This window comes from Rhamphochromis longiceps, linkage group LG23 (genome assembly GCF_057381845.1).
Source record: "Rhamphochromis longiceps isolate RC_006_pf linkage group LG23, R_longiceps_female_GT1.1, whole genome shotgun sequence".
NCBI lineage: Eukaryota > Metazoa > Chordata > Actinopteri > Cichliformes > Cichlidae > Rhamphochromis > Rhamphochromis longiceps.
In genome coordinates this window covers 19,587,145-19,608,687 of record NC_140578.1, presented here as the reverse complement: position 1 = coordinate 19,608,687, position 21,543 = coordinate 19,587,145, and the positions used below count along the sequence as shown (strand labels likewise).

Genomic DNA, 21,543 nt, shown 5'->3' with positions numbered 1-21,543 from the left:
TATCATGTTTTTAACAGTCTGTTAAATGGAGTTCATTTATAACTGGCCTGAAATAAAGATGTCAGTCTGGTCCCAGGTTATTTTACTGGTGTGCATTTTTGTGTACATATAAACATCCAGTCCTTATAGAATTATTTGTTTTTTGACATTTTATTCACATGATTCTCTAAAGAGTTAAAAGACCACGCAGTTTCCCGTAAACGCTCTGTTCTTGAAGTGGACTCTGGCCTTTCCTTTAAAAACAAGCAAAACAAGCAGAAGGTCTCCCATGTTTGTTTGTTTGAGGTAAACAAGGATAGATTTCATCACTGACATTTTTACATAACATTGAGTTTATCCAGATCAAGTAATAAGATGGTTCTTTAAAACCATTGTGCCACAAATTTTACATTTTCTTGAGCAAAAACACAATTTTGTAAAACAACTTTTTTCCAAACTGTCACTGGAGATTCTTCCACCTTTTGAATTACTATTATAAATACAAGCTATACTTATCATTAAATGACATCAGGCTTCAACATGTTCTTATAGTTTGCTTTTATTTGCTTCATGTTCAGTTTAAAAGCTTGTTTCTATCAGTGACTCATGAAGCATACATGGAACAAAACATTGAATTGCTGAGATTATGAAATGCATTCTGTTTAAAAAAAATGTAATTATACTAAAAAAAAATGTATTCAATCAAATTTCAGAGGATGTATCCTGTTTGAGATTGTTTCCATCAAAGATGTATACTATCTCATGAGAAAGACTTACAGAAGAATCAGTGAACCAACCAGAACACGAAACATCTAAAGTGGAAATTAAGACCAAAATCAGAGCCCAGAGGAAATGATGGACTTGAATTGTTCAGAAATATGATGTCAGATGATTGCCCTGGAAAAATAAACATTAATACAAAATTAATGTTACATAAAATAAAATTAAAAATATAAAGGACCAAGAGTAGTACCCTGAGGAACCCCCAAATAATTACTGACTCTAATTCTGTTCGTCACAGGTAGGATTTGCAGCTCTTTGCAGCACTAGGATGAATAGGTTTCTCTGACTGTTCATTAGTGATTACATGAGTGGTGCAAAGTCTGGCCGATCTCTGCTCAGTGGATGTTGACAGATGTTTTACAGATAAAGCCTTGTTATTTGGGCATGGTTCCTCTTCATCCTGCTGCCGGTCTTGTTTTTTTGGATCAGCGTCTTCATACCATCACGGATCCATTGAATGTACTTGGACACCTGGGTGTAAACACCATACTTGCCCTTGCGTGCACAGCCTTCACCCCAGCTCACGACGCCAGTGACAAAGTAGGTGTCACGGTAACGTGTGACATGAGGCCCGCCACTGTCACCTTGGCAGGCATCCTTGGCTATTGTGTCATAACCAGCACAAAACATACGCTGCGAGATACGTAAAGGAGTGGATTCGATGCAGGTTCGACGGTCCACATAAGGTACAGATAGGCGCTGCAAGATGCTGGATGGCTCCCGACCCTCGCCGAGACGTCCAAAACCGCTAACCATGCCATCCGGCTGCTGCATCAGGACCTGACAATAGAGGTAATCCATGTATGATTGTCATATAAACGTCACATAATCAAACAAATTTGGTAAATTCCTTTTTGGTTGTTTTTTCTTTTCTTTATGTTTCTTTCTTTCTTTTTTCTTTCTTTTTAAAAAAAATATGAACTAAAGATTAAGGCTGCATACACAAATGTTTTGCTCAACCAAACCTTTTTATAAGCTTCTCTGTTCAAGTATAAAATCTAGTTGTTTATCAATCGTCTGAAGTAATAGGAAAAAGTTTATTAAGCAAGATAAAACTTTTTGCTTTTACTAATTGCACCGTCACCTCAAAATTAGATTTTCCATTACATTTTGCATTATTGACATCAGGGGATTCTCAGAATTTTAGTGAGAAACAAAATAAAACTCATGTGGCACCAGCAGCAGTATCTGCATCCTCTTTGGCCTCATATGAGAAATCTATTATTAATCTAGGTGTGATGGATTCTCTAAAGCTCAATTCTCATGTGAACAGAGTGGTAAAACCCTGTTTTTTCCAGTTCTAGCTGTGGTTAAAAATTAAGCCTCCTTTGTCCAAACGTAACTTTGCTTTTATAACACCTTGTCTTAATCACCCAGGACTCGTCGCTCACCTACAGCTGATGCAAAATGCTGCAGCTCGCTTTTTATCTGCTGCAAGCAACATTATGTCAGTCCAATTTCACCTTCAGTTCACGGACTTCCAGTTCATTTACAAATCCAAGTCTCTTAATGATTGCACCCCCATTTTATCTATATCAGCTGCTACATCCATCTGTCCCACCTTGTTGTCTACGTCTCTATGCTCTCTTTTATGTTTGGTGTTACAACACTTTGGTCAGGCCTGTTATGTATAAATAAAAGTGATATGTAATGGTATAGTATGATATGATTTTAAAAATTCACCTTTTCAGCAAATTCTTGCTCAGGAATGCAGGCTGGCACAATGAACCTGCTGAATTTGATGGGTGTGGTTAATTTGATGAGTGCAATGTCATTGTGGTAGGTGTCTGCCTTGTACCCTCTGTGGGTGAGGATCGTGTCCACAATATGGTCAGCTTCAGTGCCCTCATTTACCAACCTGTCAAATTCACCTGAGTGCAGAGAAAAAGCAAAGATGTTCAGCGATGTTTTAATGAAAAATCATAGTAATTAAATTTTTTTACAGCATACAAAGCGCTTTGAAAACAGAACACTGTTAATCACGTCCCGATAAGGGACATGGCCTAAAACCTGTGCGTAACCAACAAAAAGTTCTAAACTGCACTATTTCTACCAACTTAAAAAATGCACATAATAACCTCAGCATTGGTAATGTTCTATATTAAAAAATTGTAAGTGATCATTATTTCTTTTTTACAGAAGTTGACAAAAGGGTATATCTGTACCATATCTCATACTTTGAAAAAAATACCCACATTAAAATCTGTTATAAAATTTATCATATTAAATATACAATTGAAAAATATGTCATATGGACCATAAAGTTAAGTTAAAGATCATAAATTAGATTTATTACTTCTTAATAGGCATAAAGACATTATTACCTTAATGTGATGAACTAGAATTATATACGCAGGTTTACAATTGGTTCATCAAACCTACCGAGCCTCACGTTGAAGTAACGTGACTGGTTCATGCAGTGGGCAGCAGTCAGGATGATGTATTGATTGAGTATTGTTCCTCCACAAAACCCAATATTATCTTCATTCACAAGGAGAGCCTATGAGGACAAAAACAGCCACCCACCCCCCCAAAAATGAAAAAAAAAAACATTTGAATTGACGATATAAAACCTGTGCAGAGGTCTAAGACATGTGAAAATGAAGTTTAATGCTATGAACTCTTAGGTGTCAGCTGAGTATTGATAATGCCTTCTAGATGTTTACCCTGAGGGAATCATGTGATCGATTGAAGGTGATAGTATGGGTTAGGGTTACTTTTTACTGAAACAGAAACTGTATCTGGCAGGTAAGTTCTTAAATTATAATCCCAAAACGTTTTGTGAAAGAGTCTCTACCTGCCATGGGCATTGTCCTGGTGGACAGTCCTCCCCGTTGACAATACGAGTCATTTTCGCCATTTCAGACTGAATCATCTTTTCCAAATTAGGATAATGTGCCACGTTTTGGCTTTTGTTCTCAGACACTGAGGACATTGGACCAGCATCCTGGACATAAGGCTGTGTTGTTAAGTTGATGTTGCCGGTGCTGTTAAACTTAGTTATGTTCCCCTCTGTTATGTTTTTCCTCTCATACCAGAAAACAGTCCGAACGGCTTTGCTGCTGATGGCACCACATTTGTACGTTTCTGAAAGAGTTTGTATGGTAATGAGAGGTTGAGTTTTGGGACCAGAAGATTTCAACATTATGGTTTCCAAAGTCTGATCTGTGATCTAGGTGCTCTTTTACTGTTCTGCCATCTGAGTAAAAGACTATTCACATTCTTAAGCCTCTCTCACCGTTGGAGTGGCAGGATTTGTCATCTGATGCCAGGAAGTATCCATCAGCACAGAAGCAATGAATTCTTCTCTGTATCACATCGCAGAAATGTTCACAACCACCATTTTTGTCCTCACAGAGCTGAGGAATAACTGCAAAGACACAGACACAGTTAAGATAGATGGTGCCACTGTTAAAAAAACAAAGTAGGTTTCTGAAAAAACTTTTACATCGTCACAGATGTGCATGGTTTACAATTTGGAATGGTTGAGATTATGCTTAACATCTGAACAATTGCCAAACTGCCAGTATCCTGGTTATATTCATATCTATCCCTTCATACAGAATGTTCATCTACCCAAAGTCTGTGATCCTATGTAAGGGTAGGAACATAGAATGACCATGAAATCGAGAGTTTGGCTTTTATGATCTTCACCAAAATAGAAAAGTATGGCATCCGCACCACTGTTGACGCTGCCTAAATCTGTGTCAGTTTCTCACTCCCCTCACTTGTGAACAAGAAGATACTTGAAATCCTCCACTTAGGGCAGTAACTTATCCCTTACCCAGAGTGGGTGTTCCTCCCTTTTTCAGCACCCCCTTTCATCAGCCAGAACACAGAAAAGTTGTTATGGATGGGTCCACAATAACAATGACCCAAAACATGCTGACAATGCAGAAAGTGGCCACAGGAACCCTGCGTCCATGAAACAGCTCATGTTGTAACAGGGTCTTTGGTTCCTTTTCTTCTGCAGATTTTTACTATTGTTTACCATCCTACCTCAAGAAAGGTCAGGCTATCCCAGGAAAACTAGCGAGAGGAGGCTCAGCCAGCCATGTTTTTGTCCCCACTGCTATCTATACTGAAGTAATATAACCTCCAGAAAGGTTAGAAAACTCCTTCTGAAATGAGCAGTTTTCCCTTTTTGTGGCAATAGTTTTTTTCAGATAAGATACTGAAAATGGATGGGAGCTTTCAAACATTAGCAAAACTTGACCAAAACTTAACCATTACTAACCTTACAGTATATCTACAAGATTGTATTATTGACCAGAATAAGTTAATATGTTTTTCTGAAAGGCAGTAAGTGAAATTTGAAGTTCTTCACCAATTTCACAGTTGAAGCCCTTGTACCCTTCTTGGCAGTAGCAAGCGTAGCTGCCAATTCCATCTTTGCATTGGCCGCCATTAACACAGGGTGATGATATACATGCATCTCCATCTGTGGGACATGAACAGCAGATTGAAGCAAGTGTTTGACTGTAGTGGTCAAAGTACAAGGTTACATTTTAGCAGCTGTCCTCTTTCAGTTGGTAATTGTACATATATTCTAATGTCCTTTCAGGGTATTATTTGTAAAGTTTCAGCATTTCTAAGATTTTAATACAAAAACTTACCAATATACTTGGCCCAGAATTCATCCTGAAAAAACACAAAAGAAAATTAAATTGCTCAAAAGATCTAAAAGCCAGATTTTCCATCACTAAATAATAGTTAATAATGGAAAATACCATAATTTAGACATATGATTCCTAATATTTACAATAATCTTTTCTAATATTTCCTAAAATTTTGTAATGTTTGAGTGCAAATTTAAATGTATTAAAATAAAGGTTAATACAGTTTTTTCTTTGTCTTCAAATATCTCTCGCGCCTCTTCCCAGCTACAGCGCTCCTCCACACATTCTCTTTCCATGTTGCCTTTTTTCCACTCCTCAAAAATGCTGTTAGCTCGTATCCTTCGATTCAGCACTTGATTGGCCACTTGGCTGTCTAAGAAGACTGAGAAAAAAAATGTAAAACATTAAATTAAACATCGGTATTTAATTTAATGATTTCGTTTTAGTGCATTTTGAAAAAGTCATGAAGCAACACTTGAAGTGCCAGAAACACTTCTTCTAATGTCCACTTGAGGCTGGCTCCTAAAGTGAATGAGTCCCCATAGACACCCATGTTAAAATGTCCATCTTTACAGTTAAAATAACATATTTACAGTCTGATACAAATAACTCCTTTCTATAGCTAATTTTGCCCTTCATAACAGCTGCACACTTCCTTAAGTTTAACATGTTAACATAAAAAAGACACTGACAGTCTGTTGCAGGGCAAACACAGAGAGACAGACAACTCACATTCATGTCTATGGGCAGCCCGCCCCTTCTGGAATATTCTTAATGTAATTACCTAACACAGTGGTTCCCAACCTCTTTTTGTTCGGCCCCCCTTTGTTTTACAAAAAAAATGTTCGCGCCCCCCCCTCGCACGCGCACACACAAGCATGCACAAACACATCCTCCAACCACACACACACCCATACTTTGCTCCATTGCGGTTTATTTCACAGCTCAAACATTTAGTAAACAATTAAGCAAATACAAGTAATCTGCAATAAATTGCAGGTAGTAATAAAATAAACTACTCTCTTTTACGCTATGTCCGCAGCTGCACGAGTATTTTTGAAAACGCAGTTGTTTCGTCAACGGCGTTTCAAATCACCGAAAACTGAGATTTTTTAAAAACTCCTTGGAATACAGAGTTCGTTGCAACGTCAAAGGTATGTGCCTTTTTTCACGTCATGCTGTGCGCCACGTTATTGTTTACATGGGATGAATTGCAGAATGACAGATAGAGACAAAATACTGTTAATCTGACTAGGTCTGACCTAACAGATAATATGACTTGCTGTGTCTTAATGGTTCTTATACCATTTCCATTGTCTATTTTCTACGGATTATCTATAGCTGAAGCTATATAGCTATCTATCTAAATAGCTGAAACTCTGGAAACTCTGGAGCACAAAGGCATTCATAGGCATTCATGTACTGTTTCCCAGTAGAACGGTTGTAAAAATTTATCATCCCCAAGAACTCCTGCAACGCTTTAACCGACGTGGGACGCGGGAAAGCCGAAACGGCCTGGACTCTGTCGGGCAACGGAACCACACCTTCAGCGGAAATGCGGTGCCCGAGGAAATCCAGAACAGGCAACCCAAACTGGCACTTGGAAGGGTTGATGATCAGGCCGTGCGCTGCCAAACGCTGGAAAACCTGGCGCAGATGGGACTCGTGCTGGCTCGCTGAGCAGCTGGCCACCAATATATCGTCCAGATAAACAAAAACGAACAGCAGCCCACGCAAAACGGAGTCCATCAGCCGCTGAAAGGTCTGGGCGGCACCTTTCAGGCCAAACGGCATGCGCAAAAACTCGAACAAGCCGAACGGGAACCTGGTGATACCCCCGCACCAAGTCAATTTTAGAAAAAATCGACGTTCCGGCGAGAATGGCAAAAAAAATCCTGAATGTGGGGGGTGGGATAACGGTCATTCTCCGTGGCATTATTTAAACGGCGGAAATCTCCGCATGGCCGCCAACGACCGTCCGATTTGGGCACCATGTGAAGCGGAGAGGCCCATGCACTGTTCGAACGCTGTACAATGCCAAGGCGCTCCATGGCTGCAAACTCTTCCCGAGCGACGGACAGTTTCGCGGGGTTGAGGCGGCGCGCGCGCGAACACCGGGGGCCCGACCGTGGGAATATAATGCTCAACCCCATGCTTCGTTACCGTGCTAGAGAAATTAGGGACAGACAGCGATGGGAACTCTAAAAGCAAACGCTGAAAAGCATCCCTGGAGGTCACTACATTAGCCCGAATCAGGGGCTCAGCGGCCCGAGTAAAACAGGGTAGCGAAGAAAACGAGAGAGCATCGATTAAACGCCTGTTAGCAACATCGACAAGTAGTCCATGAGCACACAGGAAATCAGCACCCCAAATAGGTACAGAGCTAGCGGCAACAACAAAGTTCCACTGGAAATCCCGGCCATGAAAACAAACAGTCACCAACCTTTCCCCAAACGTTTTGATGGGAGAGCCATTAGCTGCAATGAGCTGCGGCCCACAGTTCGCTGCTAGTCCGTCGGCAGCGGTAGGGGGAAGGAGGCTCTTCTGGGAGCCGGAGTCCACGAGAAAACGTCTCCCGGAGCGCGAGTCCTCTATGAAGAGCAGCCTTTCTGTATTGCCAGCGGTCGCGGCTGCTACGGCGCGCTGGCGGGTCCATTTCCCTGGGCCCTGAAAGCGCAAGGCGGCAGGCAGCGACGCGCTCTGTCGCCAAAACGCTGATGGTAGAAACAGATGCTCTTTCCGCGGTGCCGGCGTGTAGCAATCCCTGCCGTCAGCAAGGGGGCGGATGCTCCGGGGGAGGCAGGTGGAGGCGTGGAAGGTGCCGCTGGCGTGTCCGTAGCCAGGGCGTGAACGTCGAAAGTGCGGCTAGCCAGGAGAATGCGATCCGCTTCTTCAGCCAGGGAGCGATAATCCTTCGCAGGCAGAAGCGGAGAGTTCGTGAGGACAGCTCTCACGGCGGCCGGTAGTTGGCGGAGGAAGAGGTGCACGAAGAGGAAACCACTGTCATCCGGCCCGAGCAACGATAGCATGTTCTCCATGAGCTCGAGCGCAGTAACACCACCCAAGCCTGACAGGTTGAGGAGCTTTTCGGCTCGTTCGGCGTCGGAGAGGGCATAGCGCCGAAGAAGCAGGTCTTTGAGGGCGGCGTATTTCCCTTGGGCGGGTGGGTCCCGGAGGAGCGCCATCGCGCGACGGGTGGCCAGCGGGTCGAGCGAGGCCACCACATGGTGATACTTCGTGTCGTCAGCCGAGATGCCGCGAAGGGCGAACTGAGCCTCCACGTGTACAAACCATGACGGGGGGTCATGGAGCCAAAAGTCCGGCAGTTTCAGCGCCACAGCGAACGTAGCTGCAACAGGAGGCGGAGGTCCGGCGGCCGCTGATGCATCCATAGCGGAGTCTGCGTTATCTACGGCCCGTTGCATGCTCGAGTCAGGGGTCACCAATGTGGAGGTAAGCATCAACGACACAGAGCTCTCAGTTCTCACTCCTTCTTTATTTGTCTCCAACATCAACTGCGCATATCGCGCCACAAAACACAGGAACACACTTCCTATACACTGGGTGTGAGTGGAGCCCTCTAGTGGTCCACCACAGTTTCATGTATTTTCTGTCCGTGTCTTTTAGTAGTGTTTCATGTTTCCTGTTTTATTGTGAAAGTCTTTGTCTTAGGTTAGTGTGTGCAGCTTTGTTTCCCCCTGTCTCGTTAGCCCTGATCTCTCCCAGCTGTGTCTCCCTCCTGTTGCCCATTCCCTCATTACTACCCTGTGTACATAAGCCCTGTGTTTTCCCATGCTCTGTGTCGTTTTGTACCCTCAGACCCTGCCTGTGTGTTCCAGTTAGTGTTTTCATGTTTGATTTCTGTTTTGTTGGTGCCAGCAATAAAGCTGTGGTTTTCAGTTATATTTCCGTCTCAGAGTCCTGCACTTGGATCCACATCTCCACCTTCCCGCACACAGAGCCCTGACACATACCCGCTGCTTCACAATCAACTGAAAACCACCTGATGAAGCCAACATAGGCTGCAAAAGCAGAGATGAGATTCTGAGACCAACAAAATGGAAGTTTACCGCCACCCGACTAAACCCACAAATTCTTTCCATTAAAACTACAAATATAATCATTGACAAAGGGTTTGCCTGGCAGAGTCCTACATGCGACGGGAATGAGTTTAAAGAGGCATTTTGGACTAAACTGCTGCAATGGTTATGCAGGGAACTGCTTTGTACCTCCTGTTGACAAACACACATTCACCAGCTGGGCTCACGTCCTCATTTTAGGTTTGACAGCGTTTTAGTAGATAAAGGTGAACTGCCTGGATGTGAATTGTGCTGTAGTTTGGGGAAGGCCTCGAAAGGGAATGGCAGCAGCTCCTAGCAGATCCCATCTTTCAAACCATCTGTCTTCTCTGTCCAAAATGTGAACATTGGCATCCTCAAATGAGCGACCTTTGTCTTTTAGATGCAGATGGACCGCTAAGTGAACAAAGCCATCTATGTCCACTGTGAAAGACCATCTTTGAACAGAGGTGGTGGCTTACGACACCAACTGTCTGCCATTTATAATCCAGTCTTGAGATCCCTTCCCAGACGCCTTAACGCCCACTCACAGCCTGGGTCATCTGACCTCAGGAAATCACATCATAGGGTGGGGCCAGGTTTCCCAATGAGCTCACCTGAAATCTTGGCTGATTGTGACCCACACCCGTTTTCACACCTTGGCTCGTGTGATTAGGATCATTAGGAGGTCCATTGTCCCTCTTGGGGGACACTGCGAAAGGGCTTAAATCTGGGATTCTCCACCATTTGACCCTAGAACTGAAGAAGCTTCTTCAGGATGAGAGGCGAAACGTCTTGTAGCAACTTAAAGAAGTCCAGACACTTTTCTTTCCAGGCTCCTTAGACCATAATACCAAAAAGTCAAAACTTTAAAAGTGAACTTCAATCCATTTATGTGATAGAAGCTATATTTATCTTTTATATACAGCTAGTCTTCAAAACCCTAAAGACCAGATAAACACATATCTTAAATGTGGTGTAAAGAAGCAGTAAAATGGTACAAATATGGTAATTAACCATACTAGCATAACAACAAACTAGCATAACAGCTAAAATGCTTGTGCTGCAGCAAAATGTCCAGAAACCAATAAGTGATGTCATAGTGGCTATGTGCAGGTTCCGTATAGGCATCTTCTTACCCTTTCTTTTTTGTTTTTGCTTTATTTAGTATTTTCACAAATAAATCAGAAGTTTTTATATTGTTATTTATACAATTATTGTTCAAAAGTCCATTTTCAATGATAAAGAAAATTATGATGATTTAGTAGAGTATTTCCCGTGTGGCATGCATGCTGCTGTCATGCTGACATCACACACAACACACCAAACACACGGGGTGGGGTCACGTGTCACCTGCCATCTGTCAATCACCCTCACCCACAACACCCCCTCTAAAAAACCCAATGCATTCAACATAGTGGTATTTCTTTCTCTCTCAGCTTAAACACCATATTCTTCCCCACTTCTATGATGTGTCATTGTTAAAAGCTAAACATACAGTTTTATAAACATACCATGAGCAGCAGCCAGATGAAAGAACAGGAGTCCCAGGGACAGACGTATACACCAGAACATGGTCCTAGATGTTTATGAGATCAGCCTGGAAAACCCTCTGTGTTGAGTGGAGTAATGGAGTCTGAATGTAGAGATAAGATAGCCGAGAGGAGGGGAGGTGTAGAGGGTAACGACCTCTATGGAGAGGGAGGGGGACGGAGTGTTTAAACTGACTGATTGGGCTAGTTGGGTTTTAACTGAGTCATCAAAACTTCAAGGGAGAACTGCAAGTCCCAGATAGCACTGCTGAAAGTAAAATCCTCCAATCATGGAGGTTGCCCCTCTGGCAACCACGCCAAAGAATGTTTAGTATGACTTCCAGCATGAAATTTATCATGACACAGCCAATCAGATTTTAAAGAGCTCCTGTTATGCTTATGCCCAGTTTTGTATGTTTTTTTATGGGACTAGATAATACATAATGGATAACACAAAGCTATCATTATCCTCACTACATGTGCGCTTTCCTCTAATTGGCTAACTACTGGAAGCAAATAGATGGGCAGGAAGGAGTCATTGTCAGCTGCATAGTCTGTAGTAAGTGGAGTTGCTGTGCCTATAATAAATAAACATATAAGGAGCACCAAAGTTTCACATGTGAGTACTTTATAATTTAGTGCTTTGGTTTGTGGCTTGATCTCCAAACTGTATGTCAACACATCCTTAGCAAGATACTTAACCCCAGTTGGCCCCAGATCCATCAGACCCCATCCATCAGAGTGTGAATGCATGAATTTCAGTCCTTAGGCATAGTAAAAAGCAATTGTGTGAATGTAGCAGTAACAAAGTGCTTTGAGTACTCAAATTGAGCAAAAAAAAAAAAAGTACCAGTCAAGTCAAGCACCAACATGGTTGAAAAAGACTTTGCTGTGAACAGGATCAGGCCAGGTCAAAGGTTTTAGTCTGTTGAACCTTAACCGTCTGTGAAGGTTCTCATTCATCCAGGTCATCATAGTCTAAGGAGCTTGCAAAGAAAAGTGTCTGGACTTCTTTAAGTTGCTTGAAGACATTTCACCTCTCATCCTGAAGAAGCTTCTCGGATGAGAGGTGAGATGTCTTCAAGCAACTTAAAGTCCAGACACTTTTCTTTGCAAGCTCCTTAGACTTGAACCTTAACCCTTGCTGTACTGACCGTCATGGATATATGAAATACAGAAAAAGGCAATGGCATCATCAGAACAGCTGCTCGGGTGGTGCTGTCTACATCCAAAGGTCTTCCAAAATCCAGTATTAAAAAGTTGAAGCTTTTTTGACAACATAAAAGACTGGATCAGTGCACGTCATAGAGGACACAACAGGAGGTCTCATAAAGACCCAGCTTTAAGACTATATCCACATCTGTACACCAACACCAAAATGCTGTTTCTTTGGAGTAAGCCAAAAAAATTTTGGAGTATTGTGTGGACTCCTGTCCCAATGGGTGAAGTGGTTGTTTATCTATTGCAAAATGAGACAGTCAAGCTGCACGTGCTGCTTTTCATGAAACACAGAAAGGAGAGAAGACAAGAGAACCAACAGATTGTCAGAGATAAAAACAAGAGAAGCTGGTGAACTGTGAGCTGTCATGCTAATCATTATACTCTGGAAGTAAAGTAGTATCTGTTGCAGCTGTTGAGCTCTGTTCCCCTACTATGTGTAGTTACATTTCTGGTAAGAGCAAGTATAAGCAACTACGTGAGGTGTAAAACTATGTTGTAGATTTAACCAAGGATTTATAAAACATAAGGGGATTCATAGGGAAGCAAGTTGTCAGCCACAAGGTAGCCATGCTGGTAAATCCTTCATTCAGAAAGTCACGAAACTAGAGACCAATACCATAAACTCAACAGGAAAGTGCACACTGAGCTCAGAAGATAAGTGATCCGCAGGCTCGTGTTCTTGTGTTCTTATAGACTTCCATACTGTCAGAACCTGAGGGGTTGTTTACTGCTGGTCATTAGAAAAAATGCAGGTTTATTTTGTCGTAATCATCAACAGTCTGGATCATTAAATTCCTTGCAGTCAACAGGGAACACTGAATAGTATGAAAGACAAAATTTTAATAAAAGGCACAAAATATCTTGTCTGTATTTGCACAACTCATCTGCCCAGTTCACTATGATTAACCTTTAATAAGCAATTGTCAGCAAGTAAGGTTGGTAGCTTAGTCTGGTTTTGAGTGTTTGAGAAGTTAAAGATATTTTCCAAAGGATGAGCTCAAAGCTGCATTATTGGCTTCTCTGGATATCTTTAATATCTAGCTCACATGTGAACCACATTTATAAACAAGGTTTGACTCTAATAGGAACTCGGAGGGCACCGTGTCTATGGTCAGAGCCTAGTAGAAAACCCATCAACAGATAAATCCAGAACCTGGCAGCAGTATGCAAGGAAATTAAGTTTTAGACATTAAATCATGAAAAACAAGACACTTATTACACTTTTGTAAAAGTTTGTGCAGCTTCCTCACACACTCAGGCCTGAAGAATTTGTTTCACCTCACTTTTAGATGGGGTACAGTAAATGAGGAGATTTCTTTTAAAACTCTGACTCAGTGCGGAGGTTGTTGAATGGCAGCCAATCAGCTCAGCGCTCTTAGTGGGGCGAGTATTGGATGTCCACAGTCCAAACTAACGTGTATTGACTCTGCAGCTTAGAAAAACAAATGTTCAGTTATTACTGGGATTAAAGGGCTTTTAAAACACAATACCATGATCATCTGGAATGCAGCTGGAGAAGGTGGACACATGATAACAGAAAGGCATGTTAAGAGTTTATATTACCCACAAAGATGAGCCACAGAGTTCTTTGACAGTAACATTTATTCTGCTTCTCTCCATTTTTTAACATTTTCAAGAAAACCATATGGAAATACTTCACTTTTAACATTTCAGCCAAACAAACCAGACAAGACCAGGAAGATCAATGAAAGCATTTTAGTGATAACGTTTCAAATTTTTCAGAAAAGAAATAAACAACAAAGAAAAATAAATCTCCTAATTTCTTTTCTGTTCCACCATTATGAGAGAATGTGACGGTGACGATGGTGGATTTTTCATGGTCTTCTCCACCCACTCCACAAAATTGGCCATGTTGGTATACACCGCAAAATACCCAGCCCCACAACCACGTCCCCAGCCAACCACACCAGTCAGAAAGTGGGTGGAGCCAAACAGCGACACCAGTGGGCTGCCATCATCTCCACGGCAACTCTCCTGGCGTCCTTCCAGATATCCGGCGCACAGCATGTTTTCAGTGAGGTTGAACTTGGCTCTCAGGGAGCACATGGAGTTCTGGAGGATGGGGACTGGCATCATGCGGAGGACAGGGGAAACCAGGGCACCTAGAGTCTTACCATTGCCCCCTGTTGTCCTCTTGCCCCAGCCAGACACAGTGTGGTAACGTTGTAGCAACAGCTCCCGCGTTGCAAAATCTTTAGTGGGCAGGCAGATAGGGATGATGTGTTGGCTCAAGTTGACAGCATGGCTCAACTGCAGCAAGGCAATGTCACTGTCACCCGTCGCTGAGACGTAACTATCATGGGCAATTGCCAAAGAAACAGGTATCTCCTGTTCTGTGCCTTCTTCCACATCCAAATTATATTCCCCTGGTGACACAGACCAGAGTTAGAGAAAGCCAAGTTTTACAAAATAACCAATAAATAAATAAATAAATAAATCCTATAATTAAAAAAATATTAGGAAAAAAAAGGATCAAAAAACAACTTTACAAAAACCCATACCAAATAATTTCCACAAAACTTAATGATGGGAAACACATTGTAAAAACTAAATGAGTGCAAACCCCTTTAGAAAATAATTGATAGTGAAATTATGAACTAACGTACAAGATTTATTAGATCAAATCATTTTTAAAATAATTAACAAAAGTACACAATAAAAAACTCTAAAAACTACAAACAACTAAAAAAATATATTTTTCAAGACAGTAACCAATATTTTCATCTCAATTCAACAAATTAATGAAAGTAAAAGCTAACTTTAAAAGAATAACATTTAGATGTTAAATTAATGTATCAAAATACTCCATATGGAAAAGATATATATAAATCGTACAAAGTTTGTATCTGTTGTGTGAAACTTGTATGAAAAGCATACAAGAGTGAAAACAGATATAAGATCCCTTGAAAAATTATATAATGAAACTTGTATGTTTTGGATACTTACTAAAACAATATAAGAAAGTAAAGAGAAAGTGACCACTTTCATGAGTACATCACGTAAGCCTTATATGATTCACTATATGAAGCAAGCTAAAGCTGATGCAAGTCTTTGCATCAAGTTTTTCCTATTTCTTCCCCAATAGGGGCAAAATAGTTTTATAAGTATGTTTTGCAAAGTAGCACATTAACGCCATTGCAATATCAATTTTTACTTTTAGAAATAATGTCACAGGCAATTAAAGGCAGTGACAAATAACTTTAAAAGCCAATTTGATAACTTAAAACAAGTTAATGATATTTAAATTTTACATTTTATTAGAAACTGGTCTGATATGTTAGCGATGCAAATGAGTTTACCTGCTACCACAGTCAGGTTTTGGGGGTCATGGCCATGGATGCAATGTGCAGCAGTGATGACCCACTTTGGATGGATGAGAACACCTCCACAGTGAGCTTTTGCATTTAACTGAACCAGAACCTAATAAAAAAACAAGGTTACATTAACTATAAGATAGAAACTATTTCCCAGGATAAAAATCAAACCTGAGACTAAAAACAATATTTATTTTCATATATCATTTGTGTATTATTGTAATTTATTGCATTAATGTATCATTTAAACTATGTTATGCTTTTCTACCATACCCACTTGACTGTGGTTCAAAAATTTGGTTAGTCTCTACTGAACATGTAAATTTGTCCAGGTTTACAGCAGAAATAAACAGAGGAAATGTTTACAGCATTTACATATTTTCTTCTCAAAAACTGTACAGGGTGTTTTTAAAGATAAGCAGTGTTGGGACTAACGCGTTATTAAGTAACGCGTTACAGTAACTACGTTATTATTGTGGTAACGAGCACGGTAACTAGTTATTATGCCAAAACCAGGAACGCGTTACTCGTTACTGGGATTTAAATAGGCTCGTTATTCGTTACTTCGTGTGGTGGCTATCGCGGAGCTTCCACAGATTCAATAACATTAGCAAGTGGTGGAAGCCAGCAGGTGGATGAAGGAAAAGGGAGGCAAGAGGAGAGACCCGAAGCAGCCGCCGGTCCGAGAGTGTCAGGTGAACTGAACTTCAGGTAAGAAGTTATGACCTGCAGTCTCTCTGGGTCAGATATAAACCAAGTTTAGATGGAGTTTATTTTCGTTATGCGGACTTTTTCATACTGCATGCTAGCTAGCATGATGGAGTTTCTATACAGCTGGGTGGTGCTATGTTACTGATGTTGAACTTTATTTTGTTCATAAAGTTAATTATTAGAGTTGCCAACCGTCCTGTAAAAAACAGAATCATCTCGTATTCAGAGAAAATATTACGCGTTTCTTATTGAGGTGAAAAGGAACAGTTTGTCCCGTACTTCAGCTACAATGAAAAAGACACAAAGCTGGAGTTACTCTGTGTTTACGCTGCACAGCTGCCTCTTCTTCTCTCATTCTCTCACCCTCCCTCTCCTGTTTCTACTTCAATCATGAAACTGATCAATGATCAGCTGATCGGCTTTTCTCTCTTGTTTATTTATCGCCCACTTTGCGCCAGAAAGAGGAAACCAGCGGATGTCGCGCTAAACAACAGCAGCATGTTTAAGCTTGATCAGCTGTTGTTAGAATTTATTTAATATTAATTTCTACTATCAGCTGATGTTTGCTGGAGCCACAGCTGTAAAGCTGCTAGTCATGATGTCGGTTTGGATATGTGGTGAGAGGGAAACATGAAGATGAAACCAGGAGATGTCCTTACTGAATCATCAGAGCTGAACAGGTGATGGAGAAACAGGTTTACCTTTTAGGTGACATGAATGAGTTGAAGGGAAGTTATGAACTGTTTCTGAGAGACAAATAACACCAGGATCCTTTTTCTACGTAGCTGACAGCTGGTAACTGTGCAGGGGCGGGTCTAGCAAAATTTTGCCAGGGGGGCATGTAGGGCATTAACGGGGAAAGGGGGGCACAAAGAAATACTTTCTTATTCTCATTTACAATGTCTCACTTTTAAAAAAATAATTATCTGAATCTTACAACAAACGATTGATAGATTGATGCATATATACCATCAGAACAGTGTACATCACTGTCACAACAGTGTTTATTTTCATTCAAAGGCTTTATGATTTTTCCTATAATGGTGGGCCGGTCTCTAGTCAAATTCCCCGGGATGATTTTTTTGTCCCAGTCCAGCCCTGTATGCAGCTCATCTGCAGTCTGGTGTTACCTGCATCTTCCTATTCAGAAGGCAGAATTTCCGAGTTCTGAGTACAATCGAAAGCACCACGACTGCAGTTTTTGTGTTGGATGTAAAAAGCAGGCTAGAATCATGCGGCGGTCAACGACGGTCCAGGTGTGGGATTTCTCTCGTGGAAATATGCACATTATTTTTTTCCTTTCTATTGGTAGGTGGCACAGTGCACTTGTGGCAAGTAAGCAAGCTAGAAGACTGGCAGTCTGGCTGGGTATCCAGTTACGGAAGCAACACATTAACAAGAGAATTCTGAGTAAAACCAAAGTTACTTTCCCTAGTAACTAGTTACTCTGAAAGTAACGAGTAACTTGAAGTAACTGAGTTACTTTTGATAGAAGTAACTAGTAATGGAACTAAGTTACTAATTTAAAGTAACTTACCCAACACTGAAGATAAGTCGCCTACTTAAGTTGTATAAAGCTTGAATTATGCATTAACATAGTCATCAAAAGTTCAAACTGTCCACTGTCAAGTTGACATTTCCACTTTAACACAAGATGTTTGAATTGTTGACAAATTTTGGCAATGTTACTGCTACGTAGAAGACAATCCCTCTAGGACAGGGGTGTCAAACTCCAGGCCTCGAGTGCCGGTGTCCTGCAGGTTTTAGATCTCACCCTGGGTTAACACACCTGAATCAAATGATTAGTTCATTACCAGGCCTCTAGAGAACTTCAAGAAATGCTGAGGAGTCATTTAGCCCTTTAAATCAGCTGTGTTGGATCATGGACACATCTAAAACCTCCAGGACATCGGCCCTCGAGGCCTGGAGTTGCCTACCCCTGCTCTAGGACATGGGTGTCAAACTCCAGTCCTCGAGGGCCGATGTCCCAACTGTAACACATCTGAACACAATTAGTAGGTCATTAGCAAGACTCTGTAGGCTTGATTGCATCAAGTAAACTCATGCAGCTCATGAGTGAATGGTGCAATGAAAACACCCATGATGAAACAATCAGTTTGATCACTCATATAAAGCAGTGTTTACCTGCCAAGGACAGTTTCCTTTGGGACAGTGGTAAGTCCCCACCATCCTTGGAGTAATCACTGCAGTCTGGTTTTGTCCAATTTCTGGTGGAGCCACCCGACCACATGGATACTCCACTGTAACACAAATGCAACCGCACAACTACTTAATCCTCTGAGATGTAAAGTAACTGATAATCAACTTAACGTCTTCCCCAAGAAATTCAGAAGCAATCAATCAGTCATTCCCGTAATGAGACATCATGTGACTACCTTTAAATGAGACGATTAAATTGACAGACATTAAGTTTGGGGTCGAATAGTTTTGATCATATCAGTCAAGTGTATCTATTATAAAAGGATTTGATGGCTGCTCAATAAAGGATTTCACATCGTGATCAGGGTAAAAATAATGAAGCTGAAGCTCTTAATGGAGGTAGTCCTGCAACATTTCTACCATTGGGGACACAGTGTCGTCCATCGTCTCCCAGCACGTATCCATCAGCACAGTAACATCGACGTCTAGATCCTGAGCCATCACAGAACTGCTCACAGCGCCCGTTTAGGTAAAGGCACTTCAGGGTATCTTCAAAGACTGAGAAAATCAAAATCATTTGTTTAAAGCTTTAAAGTTTTTTTATTTAGGGATAAATACCAGGGAAATAAAAGTATATGGGTTTAAATTCAGCAATTTTCTGTAAATCTTCATATAAAATTAATTTTAACCAACTTATTTCTTACCTGTCTGACAGTATCGTCCTTCAAACCCATCGAGACACTGACATTTTTGGCTATTTCCCAGATTAATGCATGTCCCATTATTATGACATGGGTTGATTAGGCAGGGGTCACGACCTTACAGAAGAGTTATAATGATAATGTCAGATTTATCAAAGTGATTAAATGAAAGCAAGAAAATTTGATTTACTTTTGTGGAAAGAAAAATTCCCTGCACTGCGTCCACTGGCTTGGAGATGTGCTTGGGATCATTGTCCTATTTCATGACCCTGTGAGACAGCTAGCCTCACACTCAACCCTTGAATACTTTGGATTTCGAAGGAGTTCACGATCGACTCAATGACTCCAATGTGTCCAAATCATCAGTCGTCTATCACTGGCTTGAAATCTGATGTGTTTGTGCTGATATGTTGTTTTTGATTTTTGGCCAACCATCTCTACTTTGGTCTCACCTGTCATATGTGCGTACGTAACACAAACAAATTTAAAATCAAAATGTTACTTACCATCATATGACTGCCAAAACCGCATCTAAAGAAAGAAATATTAAATAACTTTCATATTTATTTATTTATTTATTTTGATCGGTAAATTAGTGATAAACATTGTAGTGTATTAAACAACAGTTTGAGTTTTTTTAGGTTTCTGTAGCGTCTGTGCTCATTTTGACTAAGTATCAGCAGGCGGATCATTTCCATTCTGAAAAAGAGTGTTGTATAAAGTTGGAGCAAAAGATTTGTTTAATATGCAACACATGCCAGAGGTCTAATTTAATAATCATCTTTAATCATCATTGACAGTTTGGTCAGTTTACCTGTAGAATTTTGTTGTCACTTATGTTTTCAAACTAAGGCAAAATTATAAGGCTGAATAATTTAGTTTCTAAAATTTTATGTTTTATAAATTCAAAATGATTTTAGCCTGTATCCTGTTAGCAGAAGGCCAGAAAATGACATGCTGATTAACATTATGGGATAATGGTCCACTTGACAGTCATATCTTATTAGAATTTATTTTGGGTTAATGCAACCACAAGGGACAGGACTGGGGGATAGAAAAGGGGGAAAAAGAAAAAAGCTGGGGAGAAAGTTAACAGAAGAAGACGGAAAGAAAAGAAAAGTATGACAGCCTAAGGAGGTCCACCACAGGGACTTTTTACTTCTATTTCTTCTTCTAGTTTTACTTCTTTTAAACATCAGTGTGTCTGACCGTCTGATCTTCATCCTCAAACACCTCCCGAGCATTCCCTCTCCAGATTTCCCTGTTTTACCTCCTCAAACAAGCTATTTGCTCGTCGCCAGCGCTGCAGGACTAAGTTGGCCTCATGCTTCTCCACAAACACTGGAAGGGCGGGTTGCAAAGATTGAGGGGTTTTTTTTCAATAAAATCATTTAAATGTACAAAGTGGAGTGTCATGTATGAACAATTACATACTTGCATGTGTGAGAATATAAGTTTATAGCACGAAATGTAAGAATTAATAATAAAGTATTCAATTTTTGAAAGAAATAATAATGAGCTAACAGTGATCATTTAACCAGTAAAAATTGAAAAAGCTTAACCCTTAAATGAAAATAACTAAACCAGCAAAACAGTTGTTTTCTGTCAATCAATTAAAGAAACATTAGACACATCTGCTTTGCATTTTTCTAAAAACACAAAAAATACACATAAAAATATATTACCTGCCAGTCTGTGACATTTCTTCAACCATCCACAAAGTTCAGATTTTATCATAAGTTAAGCTTTTCATTTTAGGTTTCTCGATGGAATTAGAAGATGTGTAAAACTGCTCCCAATTGAGGTTATTTTTGATTGTTATTTTCTCTAAAGGAACCAACCGGCAGCAGCAGCGGTGCCCCACAGTAGAGTCCAGATGATGCAGCAGCCCTTCAGCAGCATGTTGACCAGATTCAGAGTGTTTGCCAGAAAACAGGGGTTTTCAAGATGAGGGGGCAGGGAATATTTATATAGTCCACGCCCACTGATCATGTGCTCTGCTTTAACGGTCGGTAAATAAAACCTAGGAGGAAATCTCATTCCCTCTATACAATCATTTCCATTAAGGCTACAGTATTCATGAATCTCACACACTGACAATTTTAAAAATATAAATGTGGAGATAACTCAGAGTCAAAGAGTCTCAGTAATTGTGATATTCTGACACTTGAATATTCTTTTGGAATCCACCAAATTTAACACTGTGTTTTCTACACATTATTTATTTCAGGTCCCGTGTTCTGGTTTCCGGTGCGCCTCCTACCAAACAAACCTCTTGAGTTGTCCCTGGTTTTCAGGGGTCATTTAAGTCTTTCCCCAATAAAGAATATTTGCTTAAAGATGTGTTTTGATTCTTATGTATTGGCATGGTGTGGCGACTAGAATAGATCTCAGGGCTTCCCAAAGATAGCCATAGTAAGGTGTAAGGCAGAGATTTCCCTCAC

The 21,543-nt window shown here is 40.7% G+C and overlaps 2 protein-coding genes and 1 long non-coding RNA gene across 4 annotated transcripts; 1 reads left to right on the top strand and 2 right to left on the bottom strand.

The window, feature by feature from the left end:
* Positions 1-190: 190 nt before the first annotated feature.
* Positions 191-11,101, bottom strand: LOC146641773 (coagulation factor X-like). Of its 2 annotated transcripts, none has more exons than XM_085398594.1 (9): positions 10,954-11,101; positions 5,603-5,763; positions 5,379-5,403; positions 5,090-5,203; positions 4,001-4,132; positions 3,560-3,849; positions 3,145-3,262; positions 2,446-2,633; positions 191-1,542 (listed from the first exon to the last, which is right to left on the bottom strand). In XM_085398594.1, exons 1-9 carry the CDS (start codon positions 11,012-11,014, stop codon positions 1,120-1,122), a joined length of 1,512 nt encoding a protein of 503 aa, XP_085254720.1. In that variant the 5' UTR covers positions 11,015-11,101; the 3' UTR covers positions 191-1,119. The 2 variants fall into 2 exon arrangements, with proteins under 2 accessions (XP_085254720.1, XP_085254721.1); XM_085398595.1 differs by lacking the exon at positions 10,954-11,101 and adding an exon at positions 7,825-8,012.
* LOC146641771 (uncharacterized) lies at positions 8,656-21,419 on the top strand. The gene is made up of 3 exons (XR_014909645.1): positions 8,656-8,834; positions 20,933-21,107; positions 21,330-21,419. It is a non-coding gene; the product is annotated as an uncharacterized LOC146641771 (long non-coding RNA).
* f7i (coagulation factor VIIi) lies at positions 12,135-20,960 on the bottom strand. Its single transcript, XM_085398598.1, is given in 9 exon segments — positions 12,135-14,579; positions 15,513-15,633; positions 18,384-18,499; positions 18,819-18,956; positions 19,103-19,216; positions 19,606-19,630; positions 20,309-20,339; positions 20,341-20,440; positions 20,785-20,960. Coding segments are annotated over 9 exon segments (1,308 nt in total). The 5' UTR covers positions 20,837-20,960; the 3' UTR covers positions 12,135-13,968.
* Positions 21,420-21,543: the final 124 nt, after the last annotated feature.